This window comes from Athene noctua, chromosome 20 (genome assembly GCF_965140245.1).
Source record: "Athene noctua chromosome 20, bAthNoc1.hap1.1, whole genome shotgun sequence".
NCBI classification, from domain to species: domain Eukaryota; kingdom Metazoa; phylum Chordata; class Aves; order Strigiformes; family Strigidae; genus Athene; species Athene noctua.
In genome coordinates this window covers 12,341,393-12,366,827 of record NC_134056.1, presented here as the reverse complement: position 1 = coordinate 12,366,827, position 25,435 = coordinate 12,341,393, and the positions used below count along the sequence as shown (strand labels likewise).

The window sequence follows — 25,435 nt, the reverse complement described above, 5'->3', positions numbered from 1 at the left end:
CAGGGGTTCCCCAGCATGGACTGAAAATACAACTTGCATTTGTACCCTGGCTGTGTCTAGCTGAGTTCAGTGCTTGTTCCAGGCTGAGCGTGTCCCCTTGGGGCCCAGCTGTGACACGAGGAGGGGACGGGGACAGCCAGTGGTCCCCAGGCACCTTGTGACAGGGTGCCTGCCTCCACCGCGGCACCTCCCAGCTCCGGCCGAGCAGTGCCAGCCCGCGCTCTGAGTGGAGATAAGAGAGCAAACACGGCTCTGTCCCCTGCGGCTCTGTACTGGCAGCCAGCTCCAGCTGGGCACCACGGGTGGAGGAGTCCACAGTGAGTGTAGCACCAGGTCTGTGCCCAGGTGGGACCTGCCCTCAGGTGCCAAGGGAGCTGGGCCATCTGCGGCAGGCAGGAATATCTTGGTGGTGAGCAGGAGGTGGGTTCTGCAAGAAGCATTTGGCAGCCGGCCTCGTGCGGGGGCTGTGTCCCAGCCAGGCCATGGCGCAGCCTCTCTGCACCCCTGCTCCCCACACACTGCAGGGCACGGGGCTGGCAGCCTGTACCCTGAGGGGAAGGGGATGGCTCCAGGCTTACAGCCACCTTTGGGCTGCTGGTGGGTGGTGGTGGGGTGTCAGACCCCATAATCCTTCCAAGATCCCACTGCAGGGGTCAGCGTCTTGTGGTGCTGTCACCCATCTTCACAGTCTGGGATGTGCTGCTCCTTATTTATCACTGCCAGCCTCCTCTTGGTGCTCTGCCAAAGCTCCACGCAGACCCCATGCCAACTGGGGGTGCTGCCACCCCCACCCTGCGTGTCCCTGCTGAGGGGCTGGCTGACACTGCCATGCCCTGTCCCTCCAGCCATGCCGGGGTTGTGCAACCAGCTGCGTGTCCTGACTTTGCCCTTCTCCCCCGGAAACGTGCCACGGGCACCTCCCCAGGGCTGTGCCTGTGGGGGACCACAGGGTACCCCCCCCCCCCGCCTTCCCCTTCCTCCTGCAAAGGGACTCAGGTTGGTGGGGAGCAAGGAAATGCTCCCCTGCCTGTGCAGCCCCGGGGGAAACCTGTGCCCTTGTGCCCACAAGGGCAGAGATTTGGGATTTGCCGGGGCACTCGGAATACTCTCAGCATCGGCTCTGCTGTGTGTTGCTCCAGCAAAGTGCCAAGGCACAGGAGGCAGCAGGAGGAACAGGGCACCCCAAAACAGGTCAGGCTGGGAGGCAGAGGCATGCAGGTCCCCCCTGGCCTCATTGCATGGAGGAATATTTATTTATACCAAGTGGAGCAGCTCCATTAGGAGAAGCGCCAGCAGCTCGGCCCTGGCCGAGGGCATTTTTGGCTAGATGGGGCCTGCGTGAAAGGGGGCACTGAGACACCTGGGGGGACCGTGCCACCATGCAGGAGGCCTGGCACGTGTCCCTGCTCTACATTACATGGGGGGTGTAACAGGCTTTTGGGCAAACGAGGCCAAAGCTGTCCCCACAGGGACACAGTGGAGAACGATGCACCCTCCAGAACATCTGCACTCCCCTCACTGGGCTGCTGGCACCTGTGAGTGCTGAAAGCTGGAGAAAGGTACCTAAATCCCGCTGGTATGGGGTCCCGGGCGGGCTGCGGTGGGGGCCCAACCCCATGGGCGATGCTGAGCCCGGCGGAGCTGCCGGCGGTGTGCATGGGCTGGCCCGCGGGAGCCTGGCTGCAGTGCCTGCTCCCAAGGACTCGGTTATATTTAGTGTGTGGAGATAGCGGTGAGCAGCACGGTGGGTGTGCAGCACCGCAGCGAGCTGGGGACGGGGGCTGAGAGCCATGGGAGGCTGCGGCGGGGCTCTGGCTGCCGCGCACCATCCCCTGGCACAGCCCCACCAAAGCCCCGCACACAGCCCCACACATACATCCTCTGATCCCTCACGGTCCCCTTGCACCCCACTAAGTACCACACTCACCCCTGCAGCCATACACGGCCTGTGTCCCCGTGCACACCCCCCTGCAGCCCGCAGCACCCTCCTACAGCCCCCCACAGTCACTCCATGCACCCCAGTCTCACCACACACCCCCCCCCTGCAGCCCTCAGCCACTTTCTCACCAGTCCCCCAGCTCTCCTTTGCACCTCATTGCCCCATTGTGGCTCCCTGAGTCCTCTTCCCCCCACCATGGACTCCAGCACCAAATCCATCCCATCTCCTCCCACCCCTCTGTCCCCTCCCACAAGCCCCAGTCACCCCATCGTACCCCAAATGCTTCATCACATCTCCCAGCTGCTGGCACCCTGCAGGGACCTGCCCACTCGGGGCTCTGCAGGGCTGTCTCTCTTCTCCCACTTAAGCCCAGCATGTCCCCACCCGGGTCCCCAGCCATGCCCAGGTGGCCATGAGGACATGGGCAGCACAGCCAGCCTCAGGCATGCACCAAGTGTACCTGGTCTCACCCACCCAGGCAGGCGAGGCTTGGGGGTCAGGGGTCTCATCCAGCTCTGGTCAGAGGCATCCACACCCCTTTTGCATCACAACCAGCTGTAGCATCTCCTCTTCCCCGCTCAGCCCCCTGCTGCGGACATGCCAGCACCGACCCCATCCTGCACCCGTGAGAGCAAGGCTGGAGGAACAGTGGCCAGGGGAATGGCCTCAAAGTGGTGATGAACTGGGAGCAACTCTTGTGCCAGAATCCGGTGCTGAACGTGGAGCTGGGGAGTGAGCAGGAGCGGGTGCCCATGCCTACAGGCAGCCCTCACCTGGATTTAACCCCAGGAAAGCTCCCAAGCCCATCAGTCCCTCCTGATACATGGGGCCAGCACTGCCCCAGGGACCTGTCACAGCCTCTCCGGCTCTGTGCCACAACCCATTATCTTCTCATCGCAGGGTTGCACCGTGTTGTGAAAGCTGGGCACTGACAGAAGCCGTTGCAAGCAGCTTCCTCTTTGTTGAAACAGCCATTTTGGGTGTATGACCGCCCTGGATTGAGGTTTCAAGGCTGTCTGTCCCCAAGGAGGGCACAGCCCCGATGCTCAGCCTCCTCTTTCCCAGTCTGGTGTGGTGCTACCAAATAATCCAGCTCAGCCTTCGGCCCCTCTGCTGGGGCCAGACCCTCCCCCCTCTCTGCACCAACAGGGAACTGGTCCTGTTGTGCAACCTCCTGGCAGGGTGGCAGGGTAGGATGGGTCCCCACACGCATGGGAACCGGCCTGGCGCTGCCCGAGGCTGCCCACCCATCACCAGCCAGAGTGCAGAGCTGCCTCCGGCCTGGCGCACCCCTGGCATTGACTGACCAGGCTGCAGGAGTCAGTTTGGGGACTGGGAAACATCATTCCCCTGAACCTGTGCCAAAGGCTGACCCCAAACCAGCAGAGAGCTGGTTCCTGGCCCTTCCCACATAATGAGGGCACTGGGGAAGGGTCATCCCCAGGAGACATTTCACCCCCCAATTCCCCTCTCCCATCACAGTCCAACTTGGACACTGGGAGAGCCCAGAGCTTCATCCCAGACTAGGACAGACAGTACACCACAAGGAGATTTTACAAACAGCCCATCTGGGAACACCTGTGAGCATCTTTGCTCACAAATGGCCAAACCTGCTCCTGCAGCAATGTCCTGGCCATGTTTAAGCAGCTGATGAGACTTGGAGCGCTTTGAAAACCCAGCTTGGAAGCATGCAGCTCAGTGTGGCCACAGTGACCATGCGAGCGTTTCAGGACTTGGAATGCCAAAGTGACTCTGAAAGACTTCTTATTCACCTGCAGCTGTGACGTGAGTGCTGGCACCGCCCTGCTGTCCCTGTCCCCTGAAGCACATCCAGGCCCCTCTTCCAGTGAGTGCTCATTCGAGGTTAATAGGGCTGGAGAAATGGGCTGTCACCCAGCACTTAGTCCTGAAAGGCCCCATTTCTTCCTTAATTGCAACTCAAAATCAAATTAGTGGTTTTAAATTTACTCTATGCCCAAGAGGTACCATGAGCAGGGGGAGGACATGCTGTACCCTTCATCCTTATGTAATGAAAAGGGTAAATTTCTGCTCTGAGGACAAAATTGCTGCCACCTCTGCCCTGGCTAGCCCATCGCTTTGGTGTCTTTGGGGCCTCATGGGTGGAGATGCTCATCCTGGATTTGGGATGAGTCTTTGGGATGATGGAGTTGCTCATCCTGGATTTGGGGCTGCTTAGCTTCCCCAAGCAGACACATCATCAGTATCACTGAGGGGATGCTGTGGCTACCAGGAGCCCCTGGCACTGCTGCCAGGGCTGCAGGTGCCTCCCACACCCCCGGAGGATGTGGGGATGTGGGTGCCAGCACAGGGAGCCAGGGATGACACCGCCTGCATTAGTGATACCGTAATTCAGCACCCATGGACTGAGCTGTGGTCTTGTTTTCCGGGCAGAGAAACCCCCCTCAGGGGGAGAACTGGCCAAGGACAAGGGCCCCGCGTCCACCCCGCACCCCCCGGGGGTAGGGGCTGTCCCCGGCGCTCAGCTGTGAGCTGGGGACTGCAAGTGCTTTGGAAGCAGCTGCTCCACAGGGGCCCACAGCAGAGGGCAGAGACAGCCGCTGCTTCCAGAGAAAGGAAATTCGGGGGCCAGCACCGGGCCAGTGGGGCTGTGCCTGCACAGGAAGCCTTGGTGTGCACACACACCACCCCCGGCATGCACACACGTGTGTACACACCAGCCTGTGTGCACAGCTCTCACCCCGGGGAACCACGTTGCCCTCAGAGCATTCTCCTGGCCACTTCTGCTGCAAATTTCCACCTCTCCCAGCTGGAGATTTGCCATCACAGGGACCCCAGGGTCCCTTTGGTGCAGGCAGTGGGTGCTCCCCACTGATGCCATTTGCTGGCGGGTGTGTGCCAGGCCCCAGGACAGTCCTTGTGTGGAGAGGGACATGTGGCAGGGCCCATGGATCCATCTGCCTCAGCAGAGCAGGGCAGGGGGTGCCCAGTGCCACCTGTGTCCCTGCCTGGCTCCGCCCACCAGTGGGTACCACCTGGGCCAGAGTGGCAAATCCTCCCTGCGGGGAGCAACGGGACATCCAACAGGCATTTAAGAGCCCTGGGTGTGGCTAGGGACCGCTTGCACAGTTGGGCAGAGTACCCCAGGGTGCCCAGCCACGTGCAGTGGGACCAGGGACTTAACAAGGAGGGGACACAAACACGTCAGAGCCAAAGCCACAGCAGTAGCGGAGGAGGTGTCAGTTGAGGGGAAAGTCCTGTCCTCTGGGAATTTCCGTCTCAATTTGCCCCACGGACCGAGCGGGCCCAGGGCGCAACATCCCGGCTGGCCTGCAGCCCCACTCCTGCCCACAGTGACACGCCCCCCAAGATGCTGGCTCGCCGTTCGTTCCAATATAATCTTTATTGGGGAGACTGACGGGGGTTAGAACAAGGCCGGGTATAAAACATGATCATTGTCACAACCAGCAGCGGGAGGCATTGGCAGAGCAACACAGAAACAGTATCAGCCCCTGTTCTCTGCCGGCAGCGGGGTGGTACCCAGGGCTGCACTGGCGGCATCCCTGCTCCTGGGGGCCAGTGGGGGGGATGGTTCAGCCCTTCTCCCTGGATGGATGCTGGGATGCTCTTTCCTATGGGGTGCAGGGGCTCTGGGGGAGCCCCTCTGGCTCTCCCAGCCCCTGTGCCCTGGGACCGGGCAGCGTGTGCCCCTGGTGCCACGGCCTTGCTGGGTTGTGGTGCTCAGCCCCACAGGAGCACCTGCAAATTATGGCTTTTTCTTTATTTTTTTAGGTTTATTTTTTTGCTTTTTTGGCAGCAAACTTACCCCTCCAGGCACCCTGGAGAAAGCAAGCTTGTGCACAGGGAGCTGCCGCCCTGCCAGCCCCTCTGCACAGGGGTCAGAGCAGAGGTGCTGCTCCAGGGATGGGACCGTGGGCAGGAACCAGGCCTCTGCCCCCCTGCCCAGCCAAATCCCCTCGCTGAAGCTGGCAATTTGGGGTATTGGACCCCGCGCCACCCCCAAGCCATCCCACGGGGCATTGGTGCAGGGCCCCGGGCGGAGCAGCAGAGAACGGGCACAGCTCAATGCCTTTGTGAACGCGTAGCGGCCTAGGACAGGGCGGCTGGGGATGGACGGGGAAAAAACAAGAATCCTCCAAAACGAGGATAAAGTGGAGCTTTCCTCAAGGGCCTGCGGAGGAAACGGGCCGCGTGTCTGCTCGCAACCGAGGGGCCGGTGCGGCGGTTTGGCGTGGCTATAATGACTCGGGCGCACGGCGGCTTGGCCGCTGAGATGAAAGCTTTGGCAAATAACTTACAGAGAAGGGGAGGGTGCAGCTGGGGACCTGTCCTCGTCTCCCATGCCGGGCAGGTGACCCAGCATGGCACCGTGCACCTCCAGGGCTCCTTGTGCCGCCAGCAGCGGCTGCGGGGCGATGGGGAGGGTGTCGCTCTGGCTGGGACCCAGCGTCCACTCTCAGGAGCCGCAGGGAGGGCGGAGGAAGCAGGTGCCCCAGGGAAGGAGCGTGGCGAGATGCTCAATGCACAGCAGGTGCACCCGCCGGACTGGGGAGAGCTGTGCTGGTAGGTGTGCTCCCCATCCCAGGGTCCCTCTCCCCAGGCACCGCCGGGGTGTAGGGGGCTGCCGCCAGGTCCCAGTAACCCCCATCACCCCTGCCAGTGCTGGTGGGGACACCGGTCCTACATTCTTGGCCACAGCGAGCATCAGAGCATCCCCGGGCTGTGCCACCGGCAAAGAAGGGCCTGGGGACCGGCTGCGGCGCTGCGCCGTCCTCTCCCACCCTGCTGCCAGGAGGTGCGGGCAGGGGCGCGGGGCTCACATGATGGTGCAGGAAGACAGCGGGTTTCGGATGTGGCAGGTGCAGGCAGCCCCGCAGTACTGGCGAAAGGTCTGGTAGCAGCTGCGGTCGGTGTCGCTGCTCCACTGGACGGGGTTGGCGGCCAGGGCCTCGGCCGGCAGTCTGTTGAGGATACTGGTGTTGACGGCCAGCGCCGCCAGCCCGTAGTCGGTGAAGAGGACGGTCTCCCGCTTGCAGGTGGGGCAGGAGATGAACTTGTACTTGGGGCAGGACTCGTAGAGGATCTGCAGGCACTCCTCGCACACCGAGTGCAGGCAGGAGAGGATGCGGGGCCGCTTGTTGGTGAAGTTGTACATGTGGCCGCAGGTGGGGCACTCGAGGGGCTCACAGGGCGTCGAGGGGTGCAGCACGTACTGGTTGACGATCACCTCGTCTGATGGCGGCTGCCGGTGGTAGCAGACCTCGGAGCTGCCCTTCCGCTGGCTCTGGTACCCGCGCTCTCGCCGCGGCAGGGGGGGAGTCCGGGGCAGCGGCAGGGGGCCGGGGGTGGCATCCAAGGCGGGGATGTCCCCGCACGCCTGGTTGACGATGATCTCGGACTCGGAGGGCCACGCACGCTTGGCCACGAGGGGTGGCTCACGGCGTGGGGCCGGCGCGTAGCGTGGCTGCGAGGCCTGCAGCTCCGAAAACTTCTCCGGGTGGATGATTTTCATCGCCTCCATTTTAATGATGACTTGTTGCCCTTTCAGACACGACATGAGTATTGTTTTCACATTACTGTCCACTGCTCTGGGGTCTCTGAGGGACGCCTGCATGAGGCTAAAACATGCCGGCAGCCTGCTGGGCTTTCAATCTTGGTCTGGCTGCGGAGCAGGAGCACAGGGAGCAGCCACTGGCATGGGAGAGCATCCTGGGGGGACGGGGCAGCACCAGCGGGCCCCGTGCCCCTCTTCTCCAGCCAGCCCCGAGGGCGTTGGGTGCAAGGCTGGGGCAGGCAATGGAAGGCAGGGCTCACAGCAGCATCCTGCCTGCCTTGGAGGATGCTCTTGGGCAATCAAAGCGTCGGCTCCCCGCAGCGCCTCACCGGGATGTTAACGTGACATTGGCCGTCACTCGGCAGCCCCCCTTTCGCCTTTGTTGGCACTTCCCACGCTGGATCAGCTGCAGTTGGGATCAGTAAATTGGGGACTGTAGTGCTGTGCAGGTGAGTCTGGGGATGGGTCTCAGAGGCAGGCAGCCCCTGCCTCACCCTGGCCCCTGCCTCCACCTAGCCTTTATTCCTGTTTACGGGCCCTGGGATCCTCGTGGTGCTGAAGAATGTGTTTGGAAATTCCTTTGCTCTGACTTCCTGGCTCTCCCACTTGCCGTCACCAGCAGCTCCCGCGGGGCAGGGGCTCAGGGAGCATCCCGTGCCGGAGGGCAGCTCACTGTGGCTGGTGCTGGGGCTGCCACGCGCCTTGTCCCCTTCGTCCCTGGCACCTCTGTCCCCAGCTCAGTTTCGTGCTCGCTGGAAATGAAAAGCGAGAGGGGTTGGATCCAAGGCTCTTCGGGGATCTACCGGCTGCCAGCGCTCCCTCGGGATGCATGCCTGCCTGCATCCCAGCAATTTGGCAACTGAGCCCTGCAGGTCCTGTCCATCCACCTGCACGTTTGGGCTGCAGAAGTGGGAGCAGGTATTTTCCCCCAGGCATCTCCTCGGCAGCTCCAAACGTGGGGTCCTGGGTCCCCCCTCTGCCCTGGGTGCTGGGAGGGCAGGTCCCCCTGCACCCTGCTGGGTTGCAGGGCCCCTCCCAAGGGACTCCCCCACCGACCTGCCTCTGCTCAGGGTTTTCTCTCACGTTTAGCCCCTCCTCTGCTCAGTGGATCTATTTTTACCTCCATCGCTTGCTCCTGATCTGTCCCTGCTATTATCCCTCTCTCCAGCTTCCTCTCCCCCTTCCCAGCTCCCTGCCCTCGTCCCGGGGCTGCTGGAGAGGATAGGCCACATTTGGGGACAGGAGATGGGGGGCAGGCAGCCAGCCCGTGGCCATTTTCTCCCCTCAGCAGCCCTGGCGACAGCCTGTCTCTCCTCCGAGAAGGGCGAAGGCGCTCTCCTCCATCACGCTGCAAATCCTGTTAGAGGGATGCCTGCTCCCGCTGAGCCCTGCCAGGCCTGAGGGAGGGGGCCCGAGGGGGCCATCTGGTTGCAGCAGCAGTCCTTGGGGATGGTGAGAGGTCGGGGTGAGGGGTTTGGCCCTGGATGCCCAAGAGCCGTGGGGGGCAGGATCCCTGTCCGACCCCAGCGGGGGGGTCCCTGGGGGCCATGCCCTGGCGGCACTGGGGTCCTGCAAGCACCCTGCGGTGCCTGGGGAGGGGAGGCCTCGAGTCCCGCACCCCCCATCACGAGCCCACATCCTGCACCCCCCCTCTTGCACCCCGCACCCCAGGAGCAGCATCTATGCCCCCCCACCCCCCCTGTGCCCGGCAGCAGCCCGGGGGGGGCTCTCTGCCCTTAGGCCTCGCAGACACTCACCCGCAACGCGCCACGGGCAGCGGATCCGTGCGGGCAGACGGCCGCCACGCACAGCCCCCGCGCTCCCACCGTCACACCCCTCCGTGCACAGCCCTGGCGCTGCACCCGCCGTGCCCCGCACCCCCGCCACCCCGGGGGCGACACAGCCCCGCCGGCGCCGCTCCAACGACACGCAGCCCCCAGCCCCCCCGCGACTCCCACCGCAATCCCCTGCCCCGCGCCGCGCTGGCACGTTCGCAGCCCAGCGGTGCACACACACCGCACACACATGTGCACACACATGTGCACACACATGTGCACACACACGTACACACACAGCCCGTCCTCACGCCCGCGCCTGCGCACCCGCAGGGTGATGCCCCCCGGGCAGCCCGGCCAAAAGGACGGTGGCTGCCGGCCCTTACCTGCATCGGCCCGCGGGCGGGGGGTCCCGGTGCGGCCGTGTCCCCGGCTCAGCCTCCAGACCCCCGCTGCGTCCCCGGGAAAGCTCTGGAGGCCCAAGCGGCTAAAGGTTATCTGAAAGGCAGAGGGATGCAGGCGCTGCCCGCGCCAAGCGCCGGCTCCCCGAGGATGCCGGCGGGTCTCCACCGCCGCTCCCGGCCGGGCCGTGGCTCCCGGCCCCGCTTCCCACGGCCGCGCCGCCTCCTCCAGCAGCTTCCCCCGGCGGCGCGGGGAGGGCACCGGGCACAAAGGCGGGGGCTGGCGGCGCCGGGCTCCCGCCGGCTCCTCCGGCTCCGGATGCTCCGCGGGGACCCGCTGCCGGGGGGGGAGGCGGCAGGTAGCGCCGCTGCCGCCGCCGGGGAGGCACCTTCCGCCCGCCCCGCGGCTCCGCTCTCCCTCCCCCCGGCCCCCCCTGCCGCCTCCTCCGGCCGCGGAGCCCCCGCTCCGCGCGGGGCTGATGCAACACTCCGCGGCCGACGGCGCAGGCTGGCTGCCCGGGGGAGGGGGCTGCAGCCCGGGCACCCCCCCCTTTCCCCACCCCCGGCAGGTGCAGGCGGGCGGACGGGCGGGCTCCGTCCCCGCTGTCCCGCGGGGCTCGGCGGGCGCGGGCGCTGCCTGCGCGCTCCCGCTCCGCTGCCGCCCGGCGCCCGCAGTGCCGCCGCAGTGGTGCAGCCGGCTCACATTTCTCTCGCTCAGCAGCGCCGGGGCCCGCCGGCCGCAGCGTCCGACGCCCCGCACACACACACACCCACCCCCCCAACACCCCGCCGCCGCCCCGCTCCCTCCCTGCCCCGGCCCGGCGCGGCCCCGCTCCTCCTCTCCCCCTACCCCCGGCCGGGTCCCCGCGAGGTGTTTCGGAGGGGCCTGCAGTGACTCAGCATCCGCCGCTGGAAATGGCTCCGCGGCGGGGGCTGGGGAGCGGGCGATGCTGCTCGGGCTGGGGGGGACACACAGCGATTTGGGGACCAGCACCAGGGAGCGTGTGGCAGCGGGGAGAGGGGCCCCTGCCAGCAGCACACACACACACACACCCCCCGCCCCCCAGCTCTCAGGGCCGGGGAAAGGCCGTAACACCGGTAATGCCCCCTCCACCCCACTTCTTCCCACTGCCGGGTCAGCTGTGCACCCCACTGTGCCCCCACAGCCACCCCTGCGGGAGCGGAGCAGAGGGGGTCCCCCCACGCCGAGGTCAAAGCCCATCGGAGCACCCCAATCCCTCCTGAGCTCTAGGGAGGGGTGAGCAGGGCGCAGGGTCTCACCGCTTCCTGGGGGATGTGGTGGGCTCAGCATAGCGTGAGGGGGTCAGGCCCCCGGGGTGCACTGGGGAGCATCACGCATTGCCGGGGCCTTGCTGTTTTGACCCCCTTCACTGGCACAGGCAGACACGAGCACGTGGAGGGGGGCACCCCACATTGCGCCCCAGGAGGACAACTCCCAGTCTGTGCTTCCCAGCTCCTGCCGTGCCCTGGCAGATGTTAGATGCTGGGCTGCCCCCACCCCCCACCCCCCCCGTGGGTGCCTCCAGCATGGGGAGTCCACAGGCAGGCAGCCAAAATGGGCAGCCAGCCCCATGTGGAGCCCCCAGCTCCCCGGCCCCAGGGACAGTGACCCAGGCACATGCGCACCCAAACCCAAACTCAGCCCATCCTCCAACACACCCTGCCTGGGGCAGGGTCCCACGAGGGGCTCATCAGGCTCCTTTGGGTGCTGCTGGGGTGTCCCTGCTCATGTCACCTCCAAGCTCTTTATTCTCCTCAGATGGCCTCAGGATTTTGCCTGGATTTTGATGCCCCTCCCCACCAAGTTTACCCTGTCCAGACCTCCAGCCTTGCTGCAGCAAAGACCCCACCGGCACCACTCACCCCTGTAACAAGGGGTCTGGGGGGGCCTGGAGCTGCACTGTGACCGCGCAGACACATGGTGCTCATGTCATCGCTGTCCCCAGCCACTCCGTCAGTGGGACAGACACAACATCTGGAGCTCAGGTATTTCACTGAACAGCTCTGCATTCCCACTGTCAGCCTGGAAGAAAGCGCAGCTTCTTCAGGCCTTATGCATCCCATAGATGATCCGACCATCCACGCTCCAGGCAATGACGCCAAAAAATCTCACCCAGCTGCCTGGCCTGGAGGGGGTGACCAAACCCACCTGGTCCAGAGGGATCCCCAGGCACCCCAAGGGCTCAGCCACACTCCGTCTTCGGGCTGGACTGACCCTAGAGTGTGGCTTCCCCCTGGGAACCATGCAGCTTCACCCACCAGTTGCCTCTGTCTGTTAATGGGGTTTTTTTTAATCTTCTCGTTTGTCGTTGGATAAAGGATTTGGTAACGAGTTTGCCTCTGCTTCCTCTAAGTGTAATTCTTTGATCTGCTCACCTGTTCAAATCAGTGTGAGGCGGCTGCTGTCTGGCACCCTAACAGTGCTAAACAGGGATTCCCTTAGTCTTCCCCACACTCTCTGTGCCAGTTTTTGCTTACTTTCCTGCTAATGCTTCTGGATGCAGATAGAAAGAACTCATATCTTATGCTTGAACTCACAGAGCAAAGAAAATTGCAGGAAGTGAGTGAACACAAGCCATTTTCTGTTATTAATTCATATGGCATCCCGGTGCTGACCCAGCTACGCGGTGTTATTACACTGCTATTCCATGAGTTAAGCAACATCTCTATTTAAAAGTAATCACAAATTATATCAGGCATCATTTCTGCTGAACAAGAGGGTGTTTGTGCCAAGATGCTGGGGATCCTTGTGTTGCCCCAATGGTGCTGCCAGTCTCTGCTTCCTGTGCTCAGTGGATGTGTCACTGGATCCTCCCCATCCTGGCACAGCTGCACTTCTCAGCCTCTCCTCCACCTGTTCAGGTACTTGTGAAGCAGTTTGCAGTCCAAACCAAAGCCTGGAACTTCTTTTTCTCCTAGAGCCTGCGTTAGGCTCAATGGGGTCCTTGGTGGCAAGTTCCACTGGTTAAGGCTTGAGCAAAAGAGGCTTTGTCCCCAAGTGTTCATTCCAACATGTGAATGCTCAATGAGCCTTGCAGAGCTCTCCCGGACTTGCTTTTGGAGCTGCAGAGTTTCCCTTTTCTCTGCTGAGTTGGTTCACCAAGACCTCTACTTTCCACCCCAAACCTCAAATAATCCCATCCTTCAAAGCCCAGACCGTTCACCTTTGGCTGGGCCTGAGTGCCTGCGCCCTCGAGTGGTGTTCCTACCAAATCCCATTCCTCATGACCAACTCTAACATTGGCCTTTGGACCTGGCCATACTCTTACTCCCGGGCTTAACACCTGACTTTGTCATATATACATATATGCTGCATCATCTTTCATAAATACCTGTTGTGTGTTACCATAAATGTACATCTTTATGCTATGTGTGGATATTCTCAGCATGTCTTCTGAGCTGTGGTGATGTGCTATGACATGCTTCTCTGGGTTTTACAAACACCACTGATTTATTTTACCATTCTGTAAGACATTTCCAGCAGGCCAAGCATGCCCCAGGGTTCGGAGGGAGCTCCTTAGCTCAAGTGTACCTGCTGTTCCCCGTGTCCTGCTTCGAGCTCTACTTGGCCAGACACACAGGAGTAGCTTTGCCAGTGGGTTCGCTTCACGCCCCACAGATGAACAAACTTTTGCTTTTTGTAATCAAGTGGTTACTTGTTGTAACCAAGTTGGTGTTGGTCCTGCTGGGACCTTCCTGCGTGCAACCACAGCTTCTTTCTGCAAAACTCATTACTTTCCAGTGTCACAAATGGATCATTTCTAACCCTTAGCTTTACAGATGCACTGAGAGACGTAACACCACTGCACGATCTCTGCTGCAACTCCTCTGAGATGCCAGAAGCTAATTTGACCCTAAATTTCTTCCTCGTCATCTGCATCAACCATCATCGGCTTCGTCATCCAGCTGCATGTTCAGGATTTTATTGTCCTTCTGGATTTATAATGCCTGTGGAGAAGGACCAGTTCTAACAGGATGGCTCCTTCCTCACTTGGTGCTGACCCTGAGCCGCGATGCCACGCTTGTCTTTGCTTTCCACTCAACCCGAGGGAGCCATCAGCTCCAGGTGTGCCAAACCTTCCTGTCCCGTATCCCGGATCCCATCTATAGTGTGCATACCTGGCACTGCACTTTGCTGTCTGTGCTTCTGGAAGGGACACCTGGGGTGCTTTTGCAGTGATTCATGTCACTTTTATTTACTGCTTGGTGCTCTCATTACAGAGTTCGTTTGACTGGATCCTGCACACATCAACAGCCCTTTCCAAAATCCAGCCTGTTTCTTGTGATGATCTTGTTTTGCACTGGTGAATCACTCACCACACAGATAATTCACCCACAAAAAAATGAGCTCATCTTCAGCTTTCCAGAGAGAGCTTTATCGGCAGGTCTGGAGCGGGCCAGGCACTGGCTCCAGCACCTGCCCAGCTGCTCTAAGGCACCGGAGGGACAACCCAGCCCAGTGTGGCTGGGAGAGACACAAATGTGGTACCCACACTCCACATCAGCTCTGTTCATTCTCCATGCTTCATCGTGCCCTGCTCCATCCCCTCGGGATTGTGTCTTCTTCCTGGGGTAGAGCATCGGGAGAAGGGACCCCAAGTTCCACAATTGCCACTTGCCCAGGCTGAGACCCTCCAGGCCTGGCTGAGGTGGCATCAGCCCCCAAAACCGCCCAGTGCAGCCACCAACAGAAGGGGAATGCAGGGCAGCTGCCACACGGGTCCACCAAAGCTATTGCAAGAGGTGTCTGCAGCTTCTGGGATGTGCAGCTTGCCCAGGCAGAGCAAACACCATTTTGAAGGAAGGATGCTATCAAAAAATCTGCCAAGAAACCAGCAGAATCACTTGTTGCCAGCTGGTTGCTTAAGGATGCAACCAGCTGCTGCAGAGCTGGTTTCTCTGCTCGCTGTTTGAAGCAGCAGAAGTGTGTGTGTCGGTGGTGGTCTGGACCTGACATTGATGCTCTTGCAGTACAGTCCTAACACACTGATGGGGGTTTGGATGTGGTTGTTTCTAGGCTTTCAGCCCTCTACGGAGACTCCACCGTGAGAAAAATGGTGCTCAGATCTGCAAAGTGGTCTAGAGCCTGTGGCTCTTCCATGTGTTACCACACACAGACCTTGAGATTATGGGTATTAAAAGCTCCATGGCATGACAGACCTACATGTATGGTGGTCTGGCCAGCTTGAAGGCTATGGATGTTCCTAAACTGATCCCAAGGGATATAATAATTATTTTTACTATTCATTTGGTTTAGGGATTAATACTGTGGCCACTTATGGGAGCCCTTGGTGTGAAGTGGGTGGCCACCTTACTGGTGCTGCACCGATGGCAGGAGGGCAGGGAGGAGGAGGAGGGATGTACATGGGCCAGGGGGAGATCAAGGCAGCAGGGCCAGAGACCATCTCCTTTCTCCTTGAGTACAGTGACCTTCATTTCTCTCCCCACCAGCTCCTTGCCTGTGGACCTGGGGTTGCTCAGCTGCCAGAAAAGAAGACTCATGGAAAATTTATTGCTCTCCACAGTTATCTCATGGGAGGAGGGACAGAGGATGAGGATCAATAGCCACACACCAGGACATGGGAAATTCCAGCTGTATTTCACTATAGCTAGGTAGGGAAAAGCTTTTTCACTTTGAGGGTCAAACACTGGACCAGGCTGCAGAGTGGTGATGGGATCTCCAGCCTTGGAGATGTTGGAAGCTGCCCTGCACAAGGGCCAGAGCAACACGCTGGCCATGCTTTGAGCAGGGGACTGGACTCCACTATGGGAGTGGGACCAGCCGCAGTCCCTGCAGGCAAGTGGGGTCCCCCACTCCCATCAGAGCCCCCTTCTTCATCTGGGGGCTGCATCTCGCCCAGCCCTGTGTATGCTCACAGACTCCCAAGGCAAGGAGGGTTTCCCGTCTTGCTGGTGACCCCACAGCATCACAGTTACATCAGAAACTCCCTCCTGGTCTTGCAGTGCTACCAGAGGCTGATGGGGCAATCTGGAGCTCCCTGGGGGCTGCTGGCCTGGGCAGGGGGTGACCACAAGGACCCAGAGCTGCACTCCAAGTGTGAGAGGGTGCAAGGAAGACCCATGTCCTTTAGAAAATACTTTGTGCCCAAGCAAAATGGGACAGAGGTGGCGCAGAAATAGAAATGGCAACTCTGCAGAAACCTTCTCCCTTCCCATCCAGCCCAGGTAATGCTGGGTTTAACAGAACCTGAGGGATTTGAAGCTCAGTAAAAACCAGAGCATGTACCAGAACTGGGATATGGCTGCTTTTCCCAGCCCTCCTTCACCGAGTTGGGTGGGTGCAGGGTTGGTGAAGTAGCTCTGGTGACGGCGATGCTGGCGCTGAGGCAGACGCCTTGTAATTGTGGTGACATCCAGTGTTTGGATTTCTGGCTCCCTGAGAGAGCCCAGCGCTGCCTGCACTTGTAACCTGACAGCGCAGCTGGCCTGGATGCAGCAGCGAGACACAAACTGGGTCAGGGAGAAGGAGGCAGCACTGTGGCAGCGTGTGCCTCCGGGATGCCCGTCAGCAGCACGCTGCGGCATGGTGGTCCTGGCATGGGTGAAGAGATGCCCAACCTGCTGCTTATCCCTACCAGGTGCTGCCTCAGCTGGGCCACAGCTCCAAAGAGCAGCCCAGCACTGAAGCAGCAACTTGTTTTCACAGCAGAATTTCACCTTTTTCAGGAAAACTTCCCTGAACACAGTGGATGGGACCCACCGAGTCCTGCCCGGCTCCTGACCGCTGCTGCCCCTTGCTCTTCGCGCAGCCTCACACCAGCTGTGGCTGTGCCTGTGGGTGGTGGGATCCTGATGTCCCAGCGTGGCTGTCCCAGGGCTTCTAGCAGGACCTGGGGGCACAATGTGCTCCCCCATCCCTGCTCCCAACAGCTGACCCCAGGGTTGCCATCCCTTCTGCTCAGCTTGGGCAACCGATGCTCTTATAGGGAGCACCATAGTTGCATTTCCAGGTCAGGTGGTTGAATTGGAGCTTTGACCCAAGGATTCTGTTTGCCCTGTGTGCCTGTAACCCTCCCAGGGAGCTGTGTGGGTGCACAGACAGCAGCTGCCCCTGGCACAACTCCTGCCCCGGCACATCAGCAGCTTCCTGTGGCTGCCGGCGCGCGGGGGCTGCCGGAGCTGACGCTCCTTCGCTGCGGTTTGAGCATGAGAAGCTGAGCCGCCGCTTTCTCTGAGCCTGCAGCCGGGAGAGCTGCAGCTGGGGGAAGAGCTTCAGCTGGGGGAAGAGCAGCAGCTTGCAGACCTGGGGATGGGTGTTGCGAGAGGGTGGTGGAAGGGGATACACAAGGAAATGGGGGAGCTGGTGAACTCCCCAGTATCACCTTGGGTGGAAGCTGGGAGCCATGTAGAGCCGTTGGCAGAGGGTCCGTGGGAGGGGGCTGCACCCCACGGGGCAGGGATGGGGTGCTGTACCAGCTGTTGGGGAAGTTTCCCAGGGCTGACAGTATCATCTGGCGCTGGGGTTTCCATTGTCTCTTTCATCTCCCTGATTTCTTCCGTCCTTCAAGGGCCTAGCCAATATACTTGGTGCCAGAAGCCACCTTGGGATGCTACAGGAGGACCTGTGGCCTGCGTCTCCCCACTGCTGCCTCCAGAGAGGACCCCCTCCTGGGCTGGAGGAGGATGCCTGGGAAAAAGGGGGTTGCTGCAGCCTGGTGGTCCCATGCAGGCTGCAGGGAAATGAGTGGTTACATTGGAGCTGGCTCCATCCCTAGTGTGACATGGGGACGTGAGGTCTTTCCATATAATGGAAACCAGTGCTCCATCCTGGAAGGGGACCCAGCATGCCCAGACTGCTGAGGGAGCTGTCAGGGTGACATCAGGGACTGCGGTGTGTCCCCGGGGCCAAACAGGGGTAATCAGAGAGTCTTGTCCCACTGTGAGCCATGTTCCTGTCTGCTGGGGAAACATGTGGGTTTGGGGGGGCAGGAAGCTGTGCAGGGTGCTGAGCACCCACACAGTCCCCAGGATGCTCTGGAGCCATCATGGTCCTGTGGATGGGGAAGAAGGTGCAGTTTTGAATGCAGGCTTGAGGATGAGGGCCATTCCCCTGCAAAGCAGAAGGGGTCTCTGGGCAGCCCCCCACCTGCTAGGGCTCACCCAGGCCCTGGCTTTCTGCAGAACCCTGAGCTACACACGGGGGTTTGGGGCAGGCAGAGCTGCAGAGGAGGGTCTGCACCAGCGCAGGGGCTGCCTGCCCGGGGGCTGCCCGTGTGCCAGCGCAGAGCTGCCAGGCTGCGCCAGCCCGGCACTCGCATCCCTCGGCAGCATGACAGACACAAACCGGAGCAGACAGGCCGGCTCGAGCGGCAAAGAGCAAACCCCGGGAGCCTGGGGCTGCTGTCAGTGTGAGACAGGCGCTCGGAGCCACCCCAGGAGTGGCAGACCCACCATCTCTGGCCCTGCCTGGTGATGCCCCCACTCAAGTGCTGTGTCCTGATGTGGCTGCAGTGTGGTGCCACTGGCAGAGTGCGGGCATGAGCCTGTCGGGGGGCTACCCATACTGCCTCCATGCTACAGTGACCATGGCAGGGGCTGGCCATGGCTCAGGACCATGCCATGGGGAAGAGGATGTGGGGGTTTGCCTACCCTGGATTTCAGATCTTCAGGGATGTACAAGCCACTTCCAGGGTTCAAGAATAAATGGCCCCACTCCTCCTGTTGGGCTCTGCTGGTGGGGATGCTCTTGCACCCAGCACCTCCCCAGGGGCTGTGCCCCAGCTTCTCCATGGGCTCAGGAGGGCAGAAGACAACTTGTCCCTGAAACACGGCCCTGCTGGGAACCACTGTGGAAAGTCCCCCCCCGCGGAGCCATGTGGCTGCCCCAGCCTGTGTTGCAGGGTGGAAACTTCAACCGCCCGCCCAGGCTCTTGCTGAGCCGGTGGCTGTGGGAGGATGGTGCGCTGCAGTGGCACGTGGGTCGTGGCTTGCAGGAAGCCAGCTGGCTGCACCCACGCTCCCGGGGACCCAGGCAGGGGGAGCACCCTGTGCGGCTGGGGCAGGGCGGGCAGCACCCACCAAGGCAATCTGAAGGAGCAGAGGCAGGTGCCAGTGTACAGGGCTGGCAGCCCCAGAGCTGCAGGTCCAGGCACAGCTTCCTCATCCTCCTCCATCACCAAAGAAGTTTGAAGGGAGTCCTGGGATCCATCATGGGCCCCAAACACCTGGATTTTGCACAACCTGCCTGTTTCCTACCTGGGAAGCTGGCAACCATTGCCCTGGTGCCTACGTCCAGGTGGCCCCTTGCAGGCAGCAGCGCTGCTGTCACCGGCCTGGAGCAGGAGGAACAAGGGTCCACGGTGCAGCTGAGGAGCAAGGAGAGGGCATGGCTAATTGGGATAATTGCTAAAGCAGGCGAGGGGTGAGCGGGGAGGGAGGCAGTGAACAAGGAGCCGTTGTGCACAGGCGGCCCCGGCACGCGGCCCCGGCTCCAGCCAGCAGCGAGAGCCAAACAAACGGGGACTGTTTGAAGCGAGGGAGGACAAGCAGACAGCAGGACAGAAACCAGACCTCCAATGGGAGAGAGCCGGAGCCAAGGGCTTAGCTGGGAGCTGGGTGCTGTGTGGGGTCTGCCTGCTCCCCACAGGGCGAGCACCCCTGGACTGCCATGGCAAAGCCTTCACCGGGGACAGGGTGATGCCATCCCCGATCCATCCCTGGCACAGGGGCCAAAGAAGGAGGATGGCAAAGTGCTGGGGATGCTCTGGGACCAGAGATGGGTGACAGCCCTTCTGCTACAGCCATCCCTGGGACTGGAAACTGAATCATAGAAAAATAGCAGGAAATCAGCCTCTTGTCCTAAAAAAAAATATCGGCAGCTGCCATGCAAGATCTCCACGCAGTTGTGGCACAGAGGAAGCTGCGGCATCACCCGCGGCTGTTTGCAGCAAAAGCAAAGGCAGTGCCTGCAGGGAGCCTGATGAGGGGTGGGTGCCAGCAGCTGCCCCCACCTCAGCCCAGCTTCTTCCTTCACAGGAAGGAGAACTGACGTTTGAGGAGGGAAAACTGTGGCCATGTACGTGAGCTGCTCAGCCAGGTGTCCCCAGCTGGGGCTTTTACAGCCCATTTTCCAGGTCTCTGCTTGTGAGCGGGTGTTTAAACCTTGGAAGATATCCCAATATTTGCCGTTGCCTGGGTCTGAGAGGGAAGCTGCAGGATATGGCCTGTTGGACAAAAATTCCACAGCATCGACCTGCCATGGGTTCTGGGCTGAGGTTGGCAATGGGTGAATTGCCCTTCCCTGCACAGTGCCCACCCCTGTGGCACATTGCAGGTCAGGATGCCTGAACAGGGTGCAGAGGGGGACATGTCCTCTGTGCTGGCCAGAGGCTCTGCCTGAGTGGGGATTCTGCACAGCGGTAGGACAGAGCTGGGGGAGAGATGTTGGCAGTGGAGATGGTGTCTAGTGAAGTGCCCTGTCCCCATGCTTGCCTCCTGCTTGCTTGCACATTTGGCAGCAGCTCCGTGCAGGGGCAGCCACTGGCTCCCAGTCCAAAGTCCATCAGGAACAGCACATCCTCATCCCCAAAGTGCTCAGCTGCTGGGAGGAGACGGGAAGGACTTGCTCCGGGCCAGGAAATCCTTGCTTTCTCCTCCAGCTGGGCCGCAGTGGGCAGCCACAATGCACGCTTCCCCCGCGCCGCTGCCAAGCCCCGGCATGACCCTGGGGCCAGCCAGGCCTGGGAGCCGCAGGGGAGAGGGACAGAGGGTGAGTGTGGGAGGGTGATAAGGAAAACAGCTTCTCTCCTGGTTCCTGTGGCCAGCGTGAGCCCGGGGAGAGGCAGGCATTGGGCCAGGCACTGGCTGACTTGTGCGATGCTGGTTCCAGCTGTGCCAGCCTGGACACTGGATTATTTATCCAATTTATTATCCTTGAGGAGTACAGCATCCCCCTGCCAGGAAAGAGCAGGGCTTAAACTAGAAAGGCTTTGGGCTCTGCAGCTGCAGCTTGAGCATCCCCCATGTATGTGGATGACATGCAGTGTCAGCTTGGAGGAGCTCAAACACACCAGGCACTGCAAATGCGCCTCTGCAGTGTCCTCAGCCCTCCCGCAGGCACACGGGTGACCCAGGCAGGTGGATGGGTGCCCAGCGCCTGCACGTGCTACACGTGCATGTGTGCTCCAGCTGTGCACAGCATCCCCGTGGTGCTCCCAGCATCCCCGTCCCTGACTCGTGGGCCTGTGGGGTGGCTGAGATGTCACATCGGGAGACCGCAGCATGCGCGAGACAGAACTGCTGACGGATCCTGACAGTTCTGGGGAGCAGCCAACCGTTTTGGGGCATGTGCTCTTGCCACAGGGTGAGCAACAGAGCCTCAGGGGGTTTTGCAGGGAAGCCTGTGCTGCTCCTCAGTATGGAGCTGAATTCCAGGAGCTGGCATCGAGGGCAGGATTGGTCCTGCTGCAGGATGGGTGCATGGCCCAGGGCCCCCCCAGTGCATGCAGCCCATTTGCTGACCCAAGTGACAGGACACATCCTGGCAGTGCAGGCAATCCCCCCCATTGAGCAACTTTTGCAGGTCACTTCTAGGCTTCATTTTGGCTTTAAAAGCTGCCGCCATCCTTTGGGACACACAGCTTTCCCGAAGAGGGACCCAAGAATGGAGAAAACACATTGCATGCCACAGGCAGCCTACCTGGAGACAAGCAGTGTAGGGCGGTGACTCCGCACATGGACACTGGGCACATGCGGGTGCCAAGGCCCCGTGCAATGGGGCACAGCTGTGGGGCTGGCAGGTCGCATGCTCCATCGAGAGGCAGGCTCAGCCCTGGGGCCCGCAGGATGGGATGCTGAGCACAGCCTGGGGGCATGAGGCAGACCTTGCCTGGGGGCATGAGATGAATTTTGTACCTTGCTGGGTTTTGCCACCCAGGCTGCTGGAAGTGGGGCTGTGCTGCCAAGGGACATGGACCACAAACTCCTACAGCTGCCACGAGCCTTCAAAGTCCCTGTCTCTTGGCAGCCTCGTTCCCCCCCTCCCCTGGCAGCTTTGTCCCCTTGAGCTGGTTTGTGCTCCCCACAGCAATCCTCAGAGAGGCACCACCGATCCCCTCCCTGGCACCCTCATGTCCACATCCCCCAGCGCCTTCCCCCTCCTTGCTGGGTGCTTGGCTGATCCCCTGTGCCTGGTGACACCAACCCCATGGGGTTCCCCTTAACCTCATTAATGCCTCCTGCTCCCTGGGCCACCCTGTGGTCCTTCCTTCCAACCCCCCTGCCTTCACTCTGCTTTTTAATGAGGAGGCAGCTGAGAATTAAGGCAAACACTTTGGCGAAAAACTTGCACAGCAGAGGGGCCCACAGAGGGAGTCCTGTGGGAAAGAAATCTTCTCGTCTGTCTGAATTTGGGGTTTGGCTTTTCATTACTGCACTGGCCCAACTCCTCCCCGTACCCTTCTCACACACTGACCACCTACGAGCTCTCCTTAGCTTCCAGAAGGTCTTCAGTCCCACCAAGGTGTGGTGGAAGCCACCATCTGCGCTGGGGGCTCTCACCAAACTGCTCCCCCAGCTGATTGCAAAATCTTTCCCTCTAGGAAACCCTGTTCTGCATCGTCCTCAGATACCGACAGGCTGGAAAGAGCATCATCACCCTCATGTGCCTGTGCCAGGGCACTGCGTCTCCCCAGAAGCAGAAGGGAAATATTCAGCAAACACGACCTGCTCAAGAGTTTTTGTTTCCTGGTGACTGGGAGAGCCCCTGGGAAGAGCTGGGGCTGGGGAAGCTCCGCTGTCCCTGATGCCACAGGTGTGCCAGTCCCCAGGGGAAAGATACCCAGCAGCAGGACATGCCTGTGGCTTTCTGGTTTTGGGTTGATTTTTCTTTTAACAAAATAAACGCTCCTTTTGCTGTGTGTGAAGCACCAGCGAGTTGAGGCATCCCATGAGATCTCTGTAGTTACTGGTATCCTGCAAAAAACCCTAAAAGCTTGTAGGAGCTAAAAACCCTAGAACCCTAAAAACACATGCAGGACCGGGGGCTGTGGGTACCCTGCCATGGTAGTGCCGTCAAGACCCAAGATCTTTTAGGGATGGGTATTACAGGGGTCGCTGAGCCCAGCACTTCCCTTGCGGCTCGGGACACTCCTACCCCTGCAGCACCCGCTGCGCTCCAGACCTGCCATCAGCTGCCCGCCCTGGGAACCGAGGCCCTGGTCCCCTCCATGGGTCTGCCCTCTCATTTTTGGGCTGCTGGGAGGTGGTACAGGCTGCAAGCGAGCTCATGGCTTGGTTGAAATAAAAAAGGAAAGTGAAGGTTGGCTTTTTCTCCTGTTTCTCCCGCTTTTCTCAGGCTTCTCCTCAAATCACAGAGGTTGTCTCCTGGGCTGCGGCAGAGCCAGAGCACGTTTCTCTGGCGTCCTGTGAAGACTTCCCCCTCCATCACCTCTGGCACAGGACATTGCCTGGGTGGGCACCAAGCTTTTTGTTGTTTTTTTCTGTTGATTTTTTTTTTTTCTTGCAAACAATTGCAGGAAATTGGGCTGGTTTTAAGCAACAAGGAGCTACGCATTAGTTTGGCCCTCCACTTACTCAAAGGGTGCACAGCTCCAAAGCACCCTCCGGCTCCCAGCTCAGCGAGTCCCACATGGGATGACTCCAGAACAGCAGCTTGGGCTCCAGTGCAACAGCTCTTCCATCTGAGGATTCTCCATCAGCTAGAAACCCTCCATGGAGCTGCGTGAGACTGCTGGACATGGCTCTCAGAGCTCAATTCAGAGATGTATTTTGCCAAGAAAATAGATGTTTGAATTTCAGGCTCCAGATTAGAGGTGGCTGCTCGTGGACTGGTGGTAACTCTCCTCTGCTGCAGATCTGCCCATTGCCTGCACTGGACGGACAAATGCCGAATGACTCTGCCATGCCCAAACTTCCCCTGCAGCTACAGCAAGATGGGGGACAAGGAGCAGGGAATAACACTTTTCAGTGCTCAAAAGGGCAGATTTAGGCTTTCACTCCCTGAATTTCCCTCCTGGGGAATAACATTGAACTTGAAGGATTTATTTACCTCCACCTGGGGGACTGCGGGCCTCCTGGGGAAAGGGGCTGGTGCCCAGTCTCCTGTCAGCAGGGTGGGGAGAGACCTGAGCCACCTCCTGCCCACAGGGCACAACCCGGCACTGGGGCTATCCGTCCTGTCTGTCTGGGGGGGGAGAGCTGGATGATCCTCAGTGCCCGAAGGTCCCGAGCTGCATGGATGCAGGTCTGCCTGGTGCTGTGATGCTCTGCAGCCAGTGAAGGACGGTGACATGGGGCACAGCCCCTGGGGCATTGCCAGATCTGCCAGAGGAACAGGTCCCTGCATCTTAACCTCCCTGAGTGCGTTTGCTGACTGTGTATGATGACAGCTTCCCTCACATGTGTGTCTGTCACCCTTCCCCAGCTCCTGTTACAGACAAAACCACGTTTCCAAGGTGCCCCATTTCTGGAGGATGGGCCCCAGTGATGCCAGCTGCCCCATGCATTGCAGAGGCTGGGGCTGGATATGTCCCCTGCCCAACAGCAGCATCCACGTGTGCCCACTGGTGCTGCAGCAGGTCAGTGCTGAGGCTGAAGGGAGCACTGGGAGCACTGGATGGGCACTCATGAGCATGTGCTGCTGCTTGGTGAGGATGGAGGTCTCACCAGAGCAGTCCTCATGGGTAGTACACTTGTAGGGGCACTGTCCCATTGTGGGTTTGCAGATGGGAGCTCTGTGCAAAGCCCTTCCTGCAACTGGGGCATTTATAGCATCTCTGCTTCAGGAGTGTTTTGGGACAAAGGCTCTCTGTCATCCCTGAGGTCCCCAGCATCCTGGGAGAGGGTATCCCTGTGGTCCTCTCATGTGCCAGAGCCTCCACCTCCTTCTCCTCCACATTCTCAGCATCTGTCAGAAGAAAGAAAACTCAGCTGTAACTTCTTCCATGGAACACCCGCAGCTGCTGGAGACCCTGCTCTCATGGGAGTCACCCGCAGCTGGGTCAAAGTGCCCCCAGGGGGATGAACAAGCCCTAGGAGGGCCCAGGACCTCAGCCCTGGTGGCAGTGCCCTCCCCAGCCTTGGTGCTCAGGAGTTTATCTGCGATGTGGGAGAAGAAGGCCAAAGCTCTCTGAGGCCAACGCGGGTCTGGTGAGCTTTGAGGAGGAAGAGAGAATGCTGCTGTGACCCTGAATTCTTCAGCCTTTGGGGACACCTTGCCTTTAGGCAGCAGCCCAAATGACAGGTGTCATAGTGGCTGCCTTGGCCTGGTGGGGACCTTATAGAATCCGTAGAGGATGTAGCTGGTCCTGTTCCTTTTCCTTGCCAGAGGACCTGGGTTAACCCAATCCCCATCAGCAGAGCAGTAAGTGTGCTGTTTCTGTGGCCCTCGCTGCGGGACTGGTTCCAGGTATGTCTCTGCTGCGCCCACGGCCTGGAGGAAAGGAGCTATTAAAGACACTGTTGGCCCACGAACAAATTGGCCATCAGGAAATTGAGGCTGGAAAGGAGAAAGCAGCCAGATCCAGACCAGGAGAGCAGCAGCGGGGTTTGGGAGGGCTTTCCCAAGACGAGACTGCAACCAGCCCAGCTGCTGCAGAGCCGGCGCCAGAGCCTGCGAGGAATAAGATTATCCAGAAGGTGCCTGCTAGATGGGAGCTGCTGTGGCGAGATGCCAGGGAGGGACGTCAGCCAGGATGGAGGCACTTCAGATTAAAGCTAACACCCTGCTCAGAGAGGCTGTGCAGGGTCCGCAGCCCCAGGCAGC

At 60.3% G+C, this 25,435-nt stretch overlaps 1 protein-coding gene across 1 annotated transcript; it reads right to left on the bottom strand.

Annotated features, from left to right (window-relative positions):
- Positions 1–5,302: 5,302 nt before the first annotated feature.
- Positions 5,303–10,400, bottom strand: RNF208 (ring finger protein 208). Its single transcript, XM_074923880.1, has 2 exons — positions 9,655–10,400; positions 5,303–8,245 (listed from the first exon to the last, which is right to left on the bottom strand). Exon 2 carries the CDS (start codon positions 7,551–7,553, stop codon positions 6,756–6,758), a length of 798 nt encoding a protein of 265 aa, XP_074779981.1. The 5' UTR covers positions 7,554–8,245; positions 9,655–10,400; the 3' UTR covers positions 5,303–6,755.
- Positions 10,401–25,435: the final 15,035 nt, after the last annotated feature.

Bases quoted from the DNA above. Each gene is read 5' to 3' on its own strand.
- RNF208 (XM_074923880.1), bottom strand. From the start codon at position 7,553: ATGCAGGCGTCCCTCAGAGACCCCAGAGCAGTGGACAGTAATGTGAAA.